Source organism: Crocuta crocuta, unplaced genomic scaffold (genome assembly GCF_008692635.1).
Source record: "Crocuta crocuta isolate KB4526 unplaced genomic scaffold, BGI_CrCroc_1.0 scaffold867, whole genome shotgun sequence".
NCBI classification, from domain to species: Eukaryota; Metazoa; Chordata; class Mammalia; order Carnivora; family Hyaenidae; genus Crocuta; species Crocuta crocuta.
This window is the reverse complement of record NW_027532439.1, coordinates 64,841-84,515: the sequence shown is the minus strand read 5'-3', so window position 1 is coordinate 84,515 and position 19,675 is coordinate 64,841. Positions and strand designations below refer to the sequence as shown.

The window sequence follows — 19,675 nt, the reverse complement described above, 5'->3', positions numbered from 1 at the left end:
TCTGGGGTAAGGATGCACTGGTGTGCTGAAAACACACACCACTTTTTGGGTCAAGTTTGTTTAGGACATTTACTTGATTCCTATGGCAAGAAGTACTCATGTGTCCCATAAAAACTTTTAAGATCCTAACCATCTCTATCTCAATATCTATTGCCACAGGGCTTTTCTGGCTTCAGTTAGGGTGGGAAGGGATGGGGAGATGACTATAGTATGAGCTCCATCTTCTGTCTGCTTTGCTGAGCTTTTAATTTGTCTCCCTGGGAGCTCAGGCTAAGTTCCAAGTGATTATATATTTATTTCTCATAAAGGGGCACTGAAAGCAAGTGTTATTTAAAAATATCCTATATGTAAAGCAACTCTCATTTAGAGTAAAAGTATTCATGGCTTTTTGCCTTTGTTGAAGAAAAAATTTTTCCCTAATTTGCTTGTCTCTAGAATGCGTTAAAGTTAATATTGGAGTCATTTGGTACACTCCTTACTCACAAACAGCAGAAGGCAGGATTTGATACAACCAATGAATTTCGATTATTCAGTATCAGAAGTTAAAAGAAAAATTCTATGAAGCTTGTAAATATTAACTTACAGACAGAATACCTGGATTTGATAAATTCAAGGAATCTGTTGCTTAAGAGTGATTGTGTATTTTGGTTTGGATTGTTTTACTGGTTTTCCTCAAATCTCAATTTATACTTGGTCATCTATTCGAACATCTTACTACAGGAAATGTAGATAGTTTGAGTAAATTTTTGAAGACTTTCTCTTTTTTCTGTATGTTTTAATATCACATCTCCTTTTCTCTTATCCTTCATATACAACNAAAACTCCCAAGTCTATAGTTTGGTCAATAAGGCCCCTGCAACACAGCTCTGTCCTATTCTCAAATCTTGCCCCTAAGAGTTTCCTGTCCTTCTTTCCCCCTCTGCTCCAGGCCTATTTACACGTGGACACACAGAATTCAAGGCATGTATCTGATAAGTGAGTCACTTTACCCTCTGAAAGGCTGAGAGGAACTTCCTGACTCTAAAAGTGGGAGAACCCACTTCTGTGGAGGGATACACTCAAAGTTCGAAATTCACATATCCACGTGTGGGAGGTTTACAAGTTAACTGCAGACAAGAGTATCCATGTGTTGCTGTGCTTGTTTTTCTTTCTTTTCATTTGCCATTCCCACCCCTGCTGGTACCTGTAATTAGATCCTAGAATACATTGATACTGTGAGCAGGTACATTATGGATCGGATAGGATATTGTGTGCTTGCTTAGACACCTAATCACCATTCTTGATATTTTCATAAGAAAAACTTGTTGCAAATTTCGGTCAGTCCTGGCTTGAATTTGTATTTTCAGCAATTACTTTAAAAATACACATGTCGTATGGGAAACGTGTCACAAAAGAGGATACAAAACAAAAACATCAGTGATAACTAAATCCACAGAGAGTTGATGATGTTTTATTTACACAGTATTCTCCTTTTCTTCCACATATCCAGTCAACTATTTTTATTTTTTTATTTAAGTTTTAGTTAACATACAGTGCAGTATTGGTTTCATGAGTGGTTTTTAGTGATTCGTAACTTAACATCCAACCTTTTGAGTTGATAAGTTCTTTATACATTTTGGATACTAACCCTTGATCAGACATACATATCGTTTGCAAATATCTTCACTCATTCTGCAGGCTGTCTTTTAGTTTTGTTGATTGTTTCCTTTGCTGTGTAGAAGCTTCTTATCTTGATGAAGTCCCAATAGTTTATATTTACTTTTGTTTCCCTTGCCTTTAGTGATGTGTGTAGTAAGACGTTGCTGCAGCTGAGTTCCAAGAGGTTGCTGCTTGTATTCTCCTGTAGGATTTTGATGGTTTCCTGTCTCATATTTATGTCTTTCATCCATTTTGAATTTATTTTTGTGTGTGGTGTAAGAAAGTAGTTGAGTTTCATTCTTCTGCATGTTGCTGTCCAGTTATCCCAACTCCATGTATTGAAGACACTGTCTTTTTCCATTGAATGTTCTTTGCTGTTTTGTAAAAGATTAGTTGACCAAATAGTTGTGGGTCCCTTTCTGGGTATCTTTCCATCCCATTGATCGATGTGTCTGTTTTCGTGCCAGTACCATACTATCTTGATGACTACAGCTACGTAGTATGGGTAATATGGATTGATATCTGAAATTATGATGCTTCCAGTTTTTTTCTTTCTCAGGATTGCTTTGGCTATTTGGGGTCTTTTCTGGTTCCCTACAAATTTAAGGATTATTTGACTAGCTCTGTAAAGGATTTTGATGGTATTTTGATAGAGATTGCATTAAATGTGTAGATTGCTTTGGATGGTATAGACATTTTAACAATGTTTGGTCTTCCAATCCATAAGCATGAAATGTTTTTCCATTTCTTTGTGTCCTCTTTAATTTCTTTCATAAGTATTCTATAGTTTTCAGAGTACAGCTCTTTAGAGAGGTTTGTTCCTAGGTAATTTTTTTTTTTTTGGTGCAATTATAAATGGGGTTGAGTCCTTAATTTCTTTTTCTGACCCTTCATTAGTGGCATATAGAAACACAACAGATTTCTGCAAGTTGATTTTACGTCCTGCAACTTTGCTGAATTCATGTATTAGTTCCTTGTGAACAGTGACAGTTTGACTTCTTCCTTGCTGATTTGGATGCCTTTCATTTCTTTTTGTTGTCTAATTGCTAAGCCAAGACTTCCATTACTGTGTTAAATAGTAATGGTGAGAGTAGTAGGTCTTGTTCCTGACCTTAGGGGAAAAGCTCTTTTTCCTCATTGTAGATATTACTTGTGGCCTTTATGGCCTTTATGATGTTGAGGTATGTTCCATCTATTCTTACTTTGTTGAAGGTTTTTATCAAGAACGGATGCTGTATTTTGTCAAATGCTTTTCCTGCATCTATTGACAGGATCCTGTGATTCTTACACTTTATTTTTTATTAATGTGGTGTATTACATTGGTTGACATGCAAATATCAAACCAGCCCTTCAGCCCAGGAATAAATCTCAGTTAATCATGGTGAATAAGTCATTTAATGTATGGTTGAATTTGATTTGTTAGTATCTTGTTGAAAAGATTTGCATCCTTGTTCACCAGGGATGCAACAAAGAGCTTCAGTTGGAGTCTTTCTGTCTTTGTCTGGTTTTGGAGTCCAGGTAATTCTGGCTTCGCAGAATGAGTGTGGAAGTTTTCCTTCCATTTCTATTTTTTTGGAATAGTTTGAGAAGAATAGATATTAATTCTACTTTAAACATCTGGTAGAGGGGCATCTAGGTGGCTCAGTCAGTGGAGCATCTAACTCTTGATTTAGCTCAGGTCATGAGGTCACAGTTCATAGCATTGGGCCCGAGTTAGGTTCTGTGCTGACAGCATAGAGCCTGATGAGATTTTGTCTCTCCTTCTCTCTCTCTGTCCCTCCCCTGCATACGTGTTCTCTCTTTCTCTCAAAATAAACAAATAAACATTAAAAAATGACTGGTAGAATTCCCCTGGGAAGCCATCTTAGTGTACTTGTTTGTTGGGAGACTTTTGATTACTGATTCAATTTCTTTGCTAATTATGGGTCTGTTTAAATTTTTTTCGTTTTTTAAAAATTTTATTTATTTATTTTTTACAAATAGTTTATTGTCAAGTTGGTTTCCATATAGCACCCAGTGTTCATCCCCACAAGTGTCCTCCTCCATGCTCATCACCCCCCTTCCCTTCCCCCCACCCCCATCAGTCCTCAGCATTCAAGAGTCTCTCATGGTTTTCCTCTCTCCCTCTCCCCCCACTACTTTTCCCCCCTTCTTCTCCCCCATGGTCCTCCATTAACTTCCTCCTAATCCTCCTATATGTGCAAACATATGGTATTTGTCCTTCTCTACCTGACTTATTTCACTAAGCATAACACCCTCAAGTTCCATTCATGTTGCTACACATGGCCAGATTTCATTGTTTCTTATTGCCATGTAGTATTCCATGGTATAGATAAACCACGTCTTCTTGATCCATTCGTCTGTTGATGGACACTTAGACTCTTTCCATGTTTTGGCGATTTTTGAGAGTGCTGCTATGAACATTGGAGTACATGTGCTCGTATGTATCAACATTCCTATATTCCTTGGGTAAATTCCTAGCAGTGCTATTGCTGGGTCATACGGGAGTTCTATTGTTAATTTTTTGAGGAACCTCCACACTGTTTTCCAGAGGCGCTGCACCAGTTTACTTTCCCACCAATAGTGGAGGAGGGTGTCCATTTCTCCACATCCTTGCCAGCATCTAGAGGTATCTGATTTGCTCATTTTAGCCACTCTGGCTGGTGTGAGGTGGTATGTAAGTGTGGTTTTGATTTGTATTTCCCTGATGAGGAGGGATGCTGAGCATCGTTTTATGTGTCAGTTGGCCATCTGGATGTCTCGTTGGAGAAGTGTCTGTTCATATCTTCTGCTCATTTCTCCACTGGGTTGTTTGTTTTTCGGGTGTGGAGTTTGGTGAGTTCCTTCTCCTCCCCTCCTTTTTCTTCCTGAGCATTTACTTAGAAAACTTGTAATTAAATATTTTTTCTGTCTTTGAAATGTATGTAAAATGTTTTTAAAAAAATCTAAAAGAGACTCTTGCAAACTTTGACTCAGAAATGTCTTTACCAGGGGCCTAGGAAGTCTCTTGATATATAATCATCAAAGTGGATAATACCTCTATCTCCCATTTTCCATGGAAGCTTAGGACCCTAGCTTTGGTGGCCTATCTTCTAAGTTGCAAAACAATGTCAGGTAACATAGATATGTTTATTTTTCCTTTGTATGAAGCCAATTAGCAAACAAAGATGGCCACCCCAGTCATCAGGTGAATCTATGGTGAATTATGTATGACAAAGTGTGCTGTCAAATCTTTTTGAGAACTAGTTACTGTTTGTCTTGAGAACATGTATGTAAATGGATTGTCTTCGTTTGGCTACATAAAGGAATGAGATTTCTTTATGTCTTTGCCATCTCTTAGCAGATTTTCTGTGATTCACGTATTCTCTTGCTTTAATGCTTATTCAATAAAAAAAAAAAACTGTTTCATTCTCTTCTACTTTTGTGAATAGGTTTTCTGTCTTAGCAGGAGAGATTTTTAATTCTATTTCTCCAACAAATTCAACTCAGTTTTCAATTTATGATTCTGTTATTTGTAAAATTTGAGATCCTGTATAGCCCTATAAATTCTAGAAAAGAAACTGTATGGTGCATAAGTTTCAAAAACAATATAAACAATTTTCTGAGTCATGTCAGTTAGTCTTCTTTTTAGCTAAGAAATTAAAAACAGCTTCTGTCCCCCCAATTTTTTAAACCAAGACTCTTGCTTTTATGTTCTCAATAATTTCTTCATAGCATGTTTCATATCTTTGTTCCTCAGACTATATATTATAGGGTTGATAAGTGGAGTAACTACGGAATAAAACAAAGTCACCACCTTCTGCATCCCAGCCTCATGCTCGGATGTTGGGCTCACATACATGACCATCACTGAGCCATAGAATAGTGAAACCACAGCCAGATGAGACCCACAGGTGGAGAAAGCTTTTCTTCGTCCAGCTGCTGAAGGAACCCTCAACACAGCTCTTAGAACAAGAGCATAGGACACCACAATAAAGAAAAAGGGAATAAATAAGAGCAGAGAACTTAAGGTGGAGCTAGTTAACTCTATTACAGGGACTCTAGTACAGGTAAGGGCCAACAGGGGACCTGGATCACACAAGAAGTGGTCAATAATCCTGGATCCACAGAAGGACATTTGGGAGATGATGATGATGGGAATCAAGAACCAGAGGAAACCAAATACCCAGCAGCTGACCACAAGATTGGTACAGAGACGTCCAGTCATAATGGTTGGATAGTGTAGAGGTCGGCAGATGGCAAGGTACCGATCAAATGCCATAATGGCTAAGAGAAAGCATTCTGTAGAACCCAAGGAGAAGAAAAAGTAGAACTGGAGAAAGCACCCAGAGAAGGAGATGACCTTCGTGTCAGAGAGGAAGTTGGCCAACATGTTGGGGAGAGTGGAAGTGACATACCAGATCTCTAGGAAGGAGAAGTTGGCGAGCAAGATGTACATGGGGGTGTGGAGTCTCTGATCCCAGCGCACAGCACAGATGATAGACCCATTGCCCATGAGGGTCAGGAGGTAGACAACAGAGAAGAGCACAAAGAGGAGGATCTGCCCCTCCCTGGAGCAAGGGAAGCCCAGGAGGATGAAGCCAGTGATGGTGCTGGAGGCGTTGGGGGTGTTGGAGATATTCATGTGTCTGGGAGCTGTGAAAAGACCATCAAATTATTGAAAGTCTGTACAGATGGGGACCCATATATGTATTGAAACCACCCTGTGGATTGCAATAAACACTTAGTAGTTACTATTTTGTCTCATCCTGGAATATTGTTCTGACTTAGTCATTGGGCTGAGAGACACAAGAAGTCAGTGAATGTCAGTGCATAGAGATATTTCTTTATTGTGAGACATATGGAATCATACTTAATTCATAAACTTATAGCTTAATAAATCATTATACATAAACCTCCATAGTAACTATCGCTGAGGTCAAGAAATAGACTATCACTTACACCTTCAAATCCTCCCTCATGCTGTATCTCAGTCACTATCCTCTGCCTTTCTATTCCTCCGACTGTAACATTCTCCTTTCCTTATGGTAATCACTTCTTTGTTTTTTAAAAAAGTTTTTAATGTTTTATTTATTTCTGAGAGAGAGAGAGAGAGCGTGAGCATGGGAGGGTCAGAGAGAGAGGGAGATACAGAATGTGAAACAGGCTCCAGGCTTTGAGCTGGCAGTCAGCACAGAGCCCGACATGGGGCTCGAACCCAGGAACCGTGAGATCATGACCTGAGCTGAAGTCGAAGTCTGACACTTAACTGACTGAGCCACCCAGTCGCCCCATCACTTCTTTGTTTTTATTATAATAAGAAACTACCCATTTGTAAACAAAAGTATTTGGTTTTACTTGTTTTTCTACTTTACATAAAGGAAAGTATACTTTTAGATGGCTTCTTTTGTTCAACAGTAAGTTCATGAAATTCATGCTGTTGCATGTATCTGTAGTTCTTCCATTTTCACTTCTCTATACTATTACATTCTATGAATAAACCACAACATAGATTAATTATTAGCTATCAGGAATAATGCTCTATGAATATAAAATTAATTTTTCCTGGTTCATACATGTATGCATTTCTATAGGCTGGATAATAGAATATGTGCTCTTTCAACTGTATTAAACTCAACAGTGTTCCATCATTATTGCGCTATTTTCCACTTGCAGTGATAGTACATGAGAGCTCTAATTGTCAACAGCCTTTTCTAATGCTAAGGTCTTTATTTACCAGAGCCTGGGGAATGATGTATAGAGTGCATTTTAATTGCCTTTCCCTTTTTTGTTTTCTTCTAGTGATATTGGACTGGGTAGTTTTCCTCCTGGAAGTATTTTTTTCCCAGGGTAGATGGTTACATCAGAACAGGTCTGCTCTCAAGAGAGAATAGTTCAGAAGTGATTAAAAAAAGAAAAAAGAAAAAAGAAAAAAACTGTCTCCAAACTTGGTTTATGAGAACACTGTAATGCATGATGTACTTCACAGCCACTTCTGGGAAGTTTGTTATCCATCTTACATGAACACTGAGTCTTATGATCAGTCTTTTAAATAAGACATTTCTTTACTGTTTGCCTCTTCCAAGAGAGAATTCTTTAAAGTGACTCACTCAGAAGCATCTTACTGAGCAGAAAGTTTCAAATAGAACTTTTTCATAGGCTCAACATCAGTTTGTGTAAGTTAGTTTGCCAGAAGTGACTGAGAATTAGCATAATGCTTTGCACTTAGACAGCTCTTAATAAATATTCATAAAATAAATGAATAACACACTTTTTTCAGTTTCCAGAAAGAGATCACACCCACACAGCTACTTGTGGGCAAAGCTGATTCAGATTATGTGGCCTTGGAGCAGTAGACCCTTAAGACTAATGGAATCACTTTTCTGTTTTGAGGTAGTTAATGAACTCATTGATTCTATTTAGTAATGCAATCTACCAATTTCAGGAGTAAAAGATTCAAATTGTAGGAGATAGCTTTAGCTCACTTCTACAGTTCCCCAGCCGTCTAGGGTAGATAGAGTTGAGGGATAGGATGAACATTAATTTGGTTTTATGGAACTAGGTCTTTGAGAATATAACCACAAAATCCATTGGTTTCTATTCCACCTGTATACACTGTGGTACCTGATACTATTGATCCAATGTTAAGGTACATGTAGCAAGAAACTTGAAGAGTAAGCTTTCATTGTTTTGCTTCCTTCTAGTCACTGCTTGGGAGTGCTTCAAGGCAGAATGATCTTAGAAGGTTATATATTTGCATAATGGCTATATGTTTTTCTGAGTTAAAAAAAAAAGTTGTTAAATAATCCTGCCCTCAATCCTAGGTCTTAGTTATTATAGCCTCTGTAAATTGGGCATGCCCAAGGAACATGAAAAATATCTATTTCCATTATCTGGATTATAGTATCAGTTAAACAATCAAGTTAATTTTGAGAGTTGGCATAGTTATCAAAGAAGTCTGACAGTGGTCTATTGATGATAGTGTATTTTTGTGTTGATTTGAGAGGAAGATTTGTGATAGGAGACCAGCAAACTGAGTAATAATGTGGAACTTATAAACTATGTACTAAAGCCTCCCTTTCGGAGCCAGATCTAATTCTGGATTTCATATGATTTTCATGACATGGGGGACTAATGTGGTCAATAAAATTTCCCAAGATCCTGCTATTTAATATCTTAACTTATATTACATTGGGGCTTTTAGAGTCTCAGCTGTGGGAGGAACAGGTTCTGGTTCTTGTACCATAAACTTACACTTTCTAAATGCCCTTTCCTCTCTGATTTTAAGAACATGTGACTGGGGACTGATATTAAGTTTCAGATACCAAATATTCCAGTTTTTGAAGGTGAACTTAAACATAAAATATCTAATATACATATGCATAACCTAATACTGTTCTCATTCGGGATGAACATATTCAGAATGTGGTCTTTTCTGAAGCAACCGTTTTTCTAAATGCCCTCTTCTTTGAATGGGGTTGTTAACAAATGTTGGAGCCATGACAATACATTAACTGCTAACGAATGGATGGAGTGACTCAAAATAAAATTTACTTTAACATGTGAAAGTCACTTACAGACTTTAAATTCCATAAAGTTAAAAAAAAGTCATTTTTAGGTATACAGTTTTAGTACCAACTCAGAAAAGTCCATTCAGTTTTTAGTAGGTCAAAAGAATTAATACTAATTGTGGTTGGGGCATTTTTAACCAAAGTGTGTTGTAGGATGTTTTCAAAAGTTTATTTTTTGTAATAATCACTTTGTCCATCACTTCAAAATATTTGAAAATATTTTTCAAAAAAAATATTTTCAGCACTTTGAATGGCTTAATGTTTAAGGACTTACTTTTCCTGGTTTAGTGTAATATTACATCCCTTCCTTTCTTTTACACCTCACATCCAATTTATCAGCAAGATGCTTCTGTTTCTATTCTATGACTCATATCATCCACTTCTCTTTGTCTTCACTGTTGTCTCCCAAGTTCAAATGACCATCTTTCTTCCTTGGACATCTGTAGAGGCAACCTAACAGAAGTCTTTGTTTCTACTTTTGTTCCTCTACCCTCCATTTTTCAAGCAGCAGCATATTACTCCTTAAAAATGGAAACATCAATCATGTTAGACTTTTGAGTAAGACCATCCCCTCTCAGAGAACTTCTGTGTCAGGAAGTCTCACAAAGCTGTTCTAGAAAATAGGAATGACCAGCATCATTTTATGCTCAATCTGATATATTTAACAGACTGTATTGCTACTCACCTTTTATCACTTAGCTCATTTGTATAGAAGAAACTATGATGCTTACCTGCCAGAAGTCTTAGCTGGAGCCTTCAAGAGGGGGAAAAAAAAAAGACTAACCTCGGGGGGTCAATTCCCACTGTAGACATGCTGTGAATATCACTGTGTTTATGACTCAAGGCAGAGTTAGTGGACTCAGTTAATTAGCAACAATCATCTTGTTCTGGTTTACCTGTTAGATTAGTCAACCTAAGAAAGGTTGAGATAGACCAAGTGAGTGAGCCAGGTCATGCTATACACAGTTGGAGGAAGCTATTTCCTATTCTTGGTAGGTCCATGTGTTGGCCCTCTCTCCAAAGCCAGTCCAGAGATGTCTCATGACAACTCAATTTCCTCCTTTAGCTACTTTGTATAGTTTCAGTGAGGGGGCTGTCACATCTGCAACACTGGTAATCTGTTTCTACAAAATACTTAAAAGTAAGGATAATTTTCCCAACTAGGATGAGTGGCAGGCTGGTTTGCATAACAGAAAAAATAGTGGATTTAGAGTCAAGAGCTTTTTTTTATTAGTCATAGGAAATTAATAATGTTACCTTAAAATGGGCATAAAAATGCCCTCTGTAAAGGGCTGCTGTAAAGATTATTGAATGAGATAAATGCCTGTGGAAGTACCTGGACCATTGCCTGACCAGTAAAAGCTTAAGAAATATTGGTATATGTGTATGGCTGTAGCAAATTAGAAGAGAGCTGTGGGTAAAAGCTAGGAGATTATGACTTTTGCTTTTCTCCACATTTCATAACCTTATTACCTGGATCAGCAAAGGGAATTCCAAACTGAAGCTTCTCAAATTTTCTGTTTGTCTTAGAGAGATGGCAGTAATCAGAGAGGAAAAAAGAGGTGGAAGTGATTGTGCTAAGGATCCTTGATTTTGTTTGTGGAAGGGTGGAGGGATTATAAGCAGAGCCTGTCAGGAAGTAGGCCCTGGTTTTTTTTTTTTTTAATCCTTGAGGATCCATTTACTCCCTCTAAAAGGAAAACAGTGTCAAGAGACATTTCTGTGCTTATTACTCACTACCGCTGGGACCACCTTAACTTCTGTTTTGTTTTTGTTTTTTTTCTGTAATATTTTTTCCTTGTTTTAAACATTTAACAGGTAGAATGATATTTTAACAAATCAATTGACTGGCTGTTTACTTAATTAATCAACTAACAAGTCTAACCCCAAATTCCCTAAGTGTGACTCTGTGCAATTCCTGCCTCCTACCCATCCCTGACCTCACTCCTCAGGTAACCACTGATATTCTCTCACTCTAGATGTTTGCATTTTCTACAACCTTATATAAATGGAATCATACCATGTTCCTTTTTTTTTTTTTTTTTTTTTGGTCTAGTTTCTTTTACTCAGCACAATTATTTTGAGATTCATCCATATTTTTGCATCTATCAATAGATCACTCTTTTTATTGCTGAGTAATATTCTGTTGTGTAGATATGAGAAGTTATTAATCCATTATCTTTTGATGGGTTTGGGTTGTTTCCAGTTTTGTGTTATAAATAAACCTGCTAGGAACATTTGTGTATAAGACTTTGTATGTCATATGCTTTTTCCTCTTAGGTAATAGGTAGGGGTGAAATGGCTTTATCAAGTGGTAGATATGTACTTAACTTTTTAAGAAGCTACCAACATGTTTTGCAAAGTTGTACCATTTTACATTCACACTAGCAGTGTATGAGAGTTCTGGTGCATTTATATCATCACCAACACTGGTATGGTTGGTCTTTTTAATTTTAGTAATTCTGGTATGTATATAGTAGTAGTTCACTGTGGTTTTAACTTGTAATTCCCTTATGACTAGTGATGTTGAAATATATTTTCATTTGCTTTTTTGCCATTTGTACATATGCTATTAAATGTCTGTTCAAATATTTTATCAGCATTTTTAATTGGGTCATTTGTTTTCTTTTTTTAAATGTTCGTTTATTTCTGAAAGACAGAGAGAGAGGAAGATATAGAAGCTGAACCAAACTCCAGGTTCTGAGTTGTCAGCACAGAGCCCAAAGTGAGGTGTAAACCCATGAACTGGGAGATCATGACCTGAGCCGAAGTCAGGTGCTTTACTGACTGAGCCACCCAGGTGCTCTGGGTCATTTGTTTTCTTATTATTGACTTTTGAAGGTTCTTTATATATTCTGGATGCAAGTCCTTCAACAGATTTTTAAATCTTTTTAATATTTTAGTTAACATACAGTGCAATATTGGTTTTAGGAGTAGAATTCAGTGATTAATCACTTACACAAAACATGAAGTGCTCATCACAAGTGCCCTCCTTAATATCTGTCACCCATCTAGCCCATCTCCCACCCACTTCCCTCCATTAGCCTTCAATTTGTTCTCTATTGTTAAGTGTCTCTTGTGGTTTGTTTCCCTTTCTCTCTTTTTCCTCCCCTTAATATGTTCATCTGTTTTGTTTCTTACATTCCACATACGAGTGAAATCATATGGTATTTGTCTTTATCTGACTTATTCCACTTAGAATAATACATTCTAGCTCCATCTGCATTGTTGCAAATGGCAAGATTTCATTATTGTTGATGGCTGAGTAATATTCCATTGCATGCATATATACCACTTCTTCTTTATCCATTCACCAGTCAGTGGATTGTAGCGTAGCTCTTTTTTTTTTTAGTTTTTTGAGGAATCTCCATACTGTGTGAAGTGACTGCACCAGTTTGCATTCCCACCAGCGGTGCAAGACGATTCCCCTTTCTATGCATCCTTGCCAACACCTGTTGTTTCTTATGTTAATTTTAGTCATTCTGATAAGTGTGAAGTGCTATCTCATTGTCGTTTTGATACGTATTTCCCTAATGATGAGTGATGTTGAACATCTTTTTGTCTGTCTGTTAGCCATCTGGGTGTCATCTTTGGAAAAGTGACTATTCATGTCTTCTGCCCTATTTCTTAACTGGATTGATTTTTGGATGTTGAGTTTGGTAAGTTCTTTATAAAGTTTTGATACTAACCCTGTATCAAATATGTTGTTTTCAATAGCTTCTATTCTGTAGGTCACCTTTTAGTTTTGTCGATGGTTTCTTTTGCTGTGCAGAAGTTTTTTTTTTAAAGTTTATTTATCTTGAGAGATAGAGCATGAGTGGGGGGAAGGACAGAGAGAAGGAGATACAGAATCCAAAGTAGGCTGCAGCACAGAGCTGTCAGCACAGAGCCCAAAGTGGGGCTCTAGCCACAAACTGTGAGATCATGACCTGAGCTGAAGTCGACACTTGACTAACTGAGCCACCAAGGTTCTCTCAGAAGTTTTTATCTTGAAGTCATTGTAATTCATATTTGCTTTCATTTACCTTGTGTTTGGCAACATTTCTAGTAAGAAGAGTTAATAACTATTCTTCTCAAACTGTTTCAAAAAACAGAAATGGAAGGAAAGCTTCCAAACCCATTCTATGATGCCAGTATTACTTTGAGTCTGAAGTCAAAGACCCCACTAAAAAGGAGAATTACAGGCCAATGTCCCTGATGAACATGGATGCAAAAATTCTTAGCAAGATACTAGCAAATCAAATCAAACAGTACATTAAAAGAATTATTCACTGTGATCAAGTGAGATTTAGTCCTGGGCTGTAGGGCTGGTTCAGTATTCACAAATCAATCAATGTGATGTGCCACATTAATAAAAGATAGGATAAGAGTCATTTGGTCCTGTCAATAGATGCAGAAGAAGTATTGAGAAAATACAGCATCCATTCTTGATAAAAACCCTCAGTAAAATAATAGAACATACCTCGACATCATAAAAGCCATATACAAAGGCCCATAGTTAAGATCTTCCTTAACTATGGGGAAAAAGTGAGAACCTTTCCCCAAAGGTCAGGAACAAGACAAGGATGCCCACTCTCACCATTACTGTTTAATATAGTATTGGAAGTCTTAGCCTCAGCAGACAACAAAAAGAAATAAAAGGAATACAAATTGACAAGGAAGAAGTCACACATTCACTATTCACAGACAATATGATTCTCTATGTAGAAAACTCGAAAGACTCCACCAAAAAGTTGCTAGAACTAATACATAAATTCAGCAGAGTTGCAGAGTATAAAATAAGCTTGCATAAATCTGTTGAATTTCTATACACCAATAATGAAGCAGCAGAAAAATCAAGGAACCAATCCCATTTACAACTGCACCAAAAACAATAAGTTACCTAGGAGTAAATCATGCTAAAGAGGTAAAGCATCTGTACCCTGAAAACTTATGAAAGAAATTGAAGAAGACACAAAGAAATGGAAAAACATTTGATGCTCATGGATTTGAAGAACAAACGTTGTTAAAATGTCTATATTACCCAAAGCAATCTACACATTTAATGCAGTCCTTATCACAATAGCATCAGCATTCATCACAGAGCTAAATCAAATGATCTTAAAATTTGTACGGCACCACAAAAGACCGCCAATAGCCAAAGCAATCCTGAAAAAAAACAAAAAACCAAAACTGGAAGCATCATGATTCCGGATTTCAACCTATATTACAAAGCTGTAGTCATCAAGGCAGTGTGGTACCTGCATGAGAACAGACAGACAGATCAATGGAACAGAATATAAAACCCAGAAATGGACCCACAACTGTATGGTCAACTCATCTTTGAGAAAGTAGGAAAGAATATCCAATGTAAGAGCAGAATTCTTGTTTTGTTTCTGATTTTAGGAGGAAAGCATTCACTTTCACCATTAAGTATCATGCTAGATGTAGGTTTTGAAAAACGTTCTTTACAGTTCACAGATGTTTCAAACTTTGCATAGTGGCAATATCGTAGCCAACGAGGCTTATCTGAGGCATGATTATTACTAAATGAAAGCTTTTCACAGATCAAAGATTTTTTTTTTCTAATCCCAGTTTGGTAAGAACTTTTATCAAGAATGGATGTTGTTTAGAATATATTTTAATATGTGCAAGTATATTATGTATAACCTAGATTCTTATGTGCTAACCTGGGCGTTTACATCATCCAACAGGGTTTAAATGGGAAAACTAATGTCAAATTTCAAGCAACTTGGTTCTGAGAAAACTTTTGCCCTTAACTTACATTCCATTTGTTAGTTGAGAGTTTGCTATATTAATGTTTCATTTTTTAAGGGCGTATCATGTAAACATCAGCTATAACTCAGCCCTAAGAAGGGCCTGAGAAAATAAAAACTGTTTTTCCACATCTCGTGTTTTTTTTTTTTAATGTTTTATTTATTTCTAGGAGAGAGAGAGACAGCGTGAGCAGGGGAGGGTCAGAGAGAGAGGGAGACACAGACTCTGAAATAGGCTCCAGGCTCTGAGCTGGCAGTCAGCACAGAGCCCGATGCGGGGCTCGAACCCACAAACCGCGAGATCATGACCTAAGCGAAAGTCGGACGCTTAACCGACTAAGCCACCCAGGCACCCCTCACATCTCGTGTTTTTATGGCAGCATATACTAGTTATGCAAATGGAATATGAGTATTTCCTTAGAAAAAGAGTGAATCTATAAGCTATCATCAATGCAGCCTTTAGTAATCCATGGCATGCGATCTGAGGTTAGTTCAGTTTGCGAAGGTGACTCCATCTCACAGATTTCTCTTCACTGGTAGAGGCTACTCTCTACTCTGGAGGGTGACTTGTTCCCATCAAACTGTGTAAGAGAAAGCCACAAGTGGGAAGGAATTGGTCCTCATGGCTGCTGAATATCCATATACTCTGCATTAATTTCTCTCTCTCTGCTTCCAGGATCCTGAGAGCAGTTTGCTCTCACTGCCACTCACCTGAAAATCTGCTCTCTAGTGTCCTACAAATTCCACTCACTATGCTATTAAGATTAAGTTATAGAAATAAAATTCCCTCTCTCCTTATTCAGCCAGCATATTATTTTATACATTTAAGAGGAAAATTTCTGAGGAAAAAAAGAAGAAAACCAAAGGAAAAAACATTTGTTCAGAATACGAGTATCTTATATCAAGATAATTAAGATATTTACCTAAAAGGTTTTTTTGAATAATACAGCTTACTGAATTCATATACTGCTTCCCATGAACAAACCCTCCTCTGCATTTCAGTCATGCCAGGACTAACTCTTCCCCAAAGTACCCGTTTCTTTTTTAGTTCTCAGTCACCCTTTCCTTCAACCCCTCATTTTTCTTTGGATGGCAGGTGTGACATCTCTGTACAGGTGAATTACTTCCAGTGCAGAAAGAATTTAATAAACTTCTTAAGACAAATCCTGTGATATCAACAGTTCCTTCCATTCTTGTGAATACTCCTCAAAAGTCAACTTCTACATTATAGAAGAGAACTTTGGTATCCAGATAAGGGGTTATTAATCTTTGACTTGGGTGAACATGTAATTAGCTCTAAATTTTATTCTTAGTGTATTCTGAGTCAGACTTTGGGATTAAGGCAGAACATCAGAAAGCTAATACTTCTATCAAAATTCTTAGATATGGGAAGAATTGCTTCTCTTGAGTTCTAGTTTTTATATAATGCCTTTGAATCTTACTGAGAAATATTATGAGAAGAAGCTATATTGAACCAGATTATATCTATGTATATCTGTGTCTATTTATCTATTTATCTATCTTCATCTATATCAGATACTTTGGAGGACCAATATTCACTGTATTTTTTAGTTTCCTTAGTATAAATCCCCATGAAAAAATTTATTATAACATTAATAGCCATTGATTTAGTTTTCCCTGAACCTATGTGTTTTCTTCTCACAGTTAATAAAAATCATATAACAAATAATACTTCCCCATTCCTCACTTTGTTTTAAAGGGAGCTCACAACACATTTAGTGGCTTGACTTTAATACAAGCATAAGATCTTATTCAAAAATTGTACTTCTATTTTTTTATTTCTAAGTTCATATTTCTCTTATTCTTTCTTTCATTGCACTTTTCTTTCAGTACATCAGATCCTTAATAGAACAAGGTGTAATACAGTATAATAAAGGCACATATAAATAAACATGTGACTAAATAAGTAGTTCCAAGATAAGGGCTGATGAAGGGGTAAGGATTTTATTGAGATGGGATTTTTAGTAAGCCTTCCTCGATAGTATTGAGCAGGCTTTCCCAGGAGTTCAGATAAAACACTGTTGTGGTTTACAAGGTTCTAGATGATCTGATCCTGCCTATCTCTCCAGCCTCATATACCATGTTCATTCTGGCTAGCCAAATAAACTATTTCATACTCTTTGAAANTGTGATGTATGGCCGCGAGTGCAAGTACGGAGCTCCTTACTTCTCCTGAGCAATTTATTTTTGACTAATAGTTGGGCCAAATAACAAGGAGTGGTCGTCTAATTTCTCTGCATCTGTCTATATCTCAGTCTCTTAGAATCATGAATCACTGTTTTTTTACTCTCTGTCTGCTTTTACCTCTTTAGGGCTGTGCCTCAATTCAACCTTCGTTCAAATAAAACTAACCCAAACTGTAATGCCACTACAGAATAGTCTTCTTTAAAAATGTAAGCCTATTTCCAGGTGTTTTAATAATTTTGCACAGGTAAGAAGAATGTAACTTAGCTCTTAATTTATAAATGAAGGATTTCAAAATTGATGCAGGAAAATAAACTTCTGCTACTGTCATGAATGTTTGACTCACCTATAGTACTCAGTGTAACTCCTTTCACTTTTCTCAGCTAATGTGGGGTTTTTATTTCTCTATGTCACATATTTATTAAAAATAATGGCTCCACAAGATCAGTTTGTGGATTGTGCTGGTCTAGGTGTACCAGAACCACCTGAGAACATTGAAATAAAGATTTCCAGGAGTCCACTTCAAAGATCCTGATTTAGATTTGGAGAAAGGACTGAGAATCTGTTCTTTTAATAAAAAGCTTCCTAAAAAATTGTGAAGCAGACAAGTTAGGAAGACAATGCTTTTAATTATTGTTAGTCATTTGGATGTCAATTAAATAAAAATTTTGGTTCAATTATATGATTGGCACTAATTTCCTTTTACCTGAGCTAAAAAGGTGTGAATGCTCATCTAAGGAGTAGATCAGAAATGTTTAAGCAAGAAAAACCAAGTGTAAGAATGGATGCACTTAATAGAGGTCAAAGGGATGAGGCCAGGAACTATGCAAGTGATCACAGGTGATGGGCAAGCAGTTATTGGAGGTAAGGGTAGAAGAGGAGTCTAAAATCCAGAAATCAACGTCAATTAAGTCTAATTACAATGTGTGAAATTCTGATTTGAGGGTAAAGTATGGTTTAATTGGGCATACTATTGTCCATTATGTGACTAGACAGAAATAGATTAATTTGAGTCTGTGTTTCAAGGTGTAACTGAACAAAGACCTATTTCTTAAATGGGAATGGAAGTGGAGAAGAAGAATTCTGATTTTGATCTATTCATGAGTTCTCATTTGCTTTGACTAATTTTTGTACATGTATGAATTTTTCTCAAGGCAGCCTTCATGTCTTTGTTCCGGAGACTATAGATTAATGGGTTTATAAGTGGGGTTACTGATGAGTAGAACAAGGTTACAATCTTCTGTGTTCTAGCTGCATTTCCAGAGGTTGGGCTGATGTACATGACCATGAGGGTTCCATAGAAGAGAGACACCACAGCCAGGTGGGAACCACAGGTGGAGAAGGCCTTACGTCGGCCAGCTGCTGACGGGACACGCAGCACCGCTCTGAGAACCAGGGTGTATGACCCAAGGATGAAGAAGAAGGTGATGAAGATAATAAGAGAGCTCAGTATAGAACAGGAAAGCTCAATTCCAGGGGCAGGGATGCAGGACAGGGCCAGAAGAGGACCAGGGTCACAGACAAAGTGGTCAATGGTATTGGGGCCACAAAAGGGGAGTTGTGTGATAAAATAGATAGGGACCGGATAGCAAAGGAAGGCTGTGACCCAGCAGAGGGCCACCAGGTTCATGCAGAGGTGGCTACTCATGATGTTGGGATAATGGAGAGGCCGGCAGATGGCCAAGTACCGATCAAAAGCCATGAGGGGCAATAAGAAAGTCTCAGTGATGCCCATGGAGAAGAAGAAATAGAACTGGAAGAAGCAAGCAGTGAAAGAGATGGTTTTGGTCTCAGATAGGAAGTTCTTTAACATATTGGGAACAGTGGTGTTGATGTAACAGATCTCCAGGAATGAGAAGTTGGCCAGCAGAATATACATGGGGGTGTGAAGCCTGTGATCCAGCTTCACTGCACAGACAATGGCCCCATTTCCCATCAGTGTCAGGATGTAGGACACAAAGAACAACATGAAGAGGAGGACCTGAATCTCTCTGGAGCACGAAAAACTCAGTAGTATGAATTCGGTCACTGTGTTGACTCCTGACATATTCATGGCTTCCTAAGGGGTAGAGAGGAAAAAGTGACCCCATGACAAAGATGACCTTAGTTTTTAATCCTTAGGAATATTTCCTTTGTGAAATTCCCTAACATCCTCAGATTTTATTATTCCATTAAATAAATAATATAACTATAGTGCTAAAGACTAAGAACCTTTCAGAGTGCTTGGTATGATCAAACTTTGAATCTTTGTATTCTCTCATTTCTCTTTCAGAATTTTCTCATGGTAAAAGACAAAATTTTATGCGATAAGCAGCTTCAAGAAGGTTAATGACAGTACTAACAAAAGTAAGTATGAAAATCGTGTATTTGTATCTATGTATTAAGATATGTAGACCATTAATATTGGACACAGAATTTCAATTACTTAAATCTTTGGAGTCAGAGATACAAAAGTTAGGCATCAGAAGAGGGAGAGAGGTAACAACACACTGAAATTTTATACATTTCAGTGTTATTCTGGATGAA

General features: G+C 37.2%; 2 protein-coding genes and 1 non-coding gene across 3 annotated transcripts; 1 reads left to right on the top strand and 2 right to left on the bottom strand.

Annotated features, from left to right (window-relative positions):
- Positions 1–5,326: 5,326 nt before the first annotated feature.
- LOC144244178 (olfactory receptor 11G2-like) lies at positions 5,327–6,305 on the bottom strand. The gene has a single exon (XM_077779405.1). It carries the CDS (start codon positions 6,260–6,262, stop codon positions 5,327–5,329), a length of 936 nt encoding a protein of 311 aa, XP_077635531.1. The 5' UTR covers positions 6,263–6,305.
- An 8,351-nt stretch (positions 6,306–14,656) lies between these two features.
- LOC144244181 (U4 spliceosomal RNA) lies at positions 14,657–14,795 on the top strand. The gene has a single exon (XR_013338859.1). It is a non-coding gene; the product is annotated as a U4 spliceosomal RNA (small nuclear RNA).
- Positions 14,796–18,257: 3,462 nt separating this feature from the next.
- LOC144244177 (olfactory receptor 11H6-like) lies at positions 18,258–19,202 on the bottom strand. Its single transcript, XM_077779403.1, has one exon. It carries the CDS (start codon positions 19,200–19,202, stop codon positions 18,258–18,260), a length of 945 nt encoding a protein of 314 aa, XP_077635529.1.
- Positions 19,203–19,675: the final 473 nt, after the last annotated feature.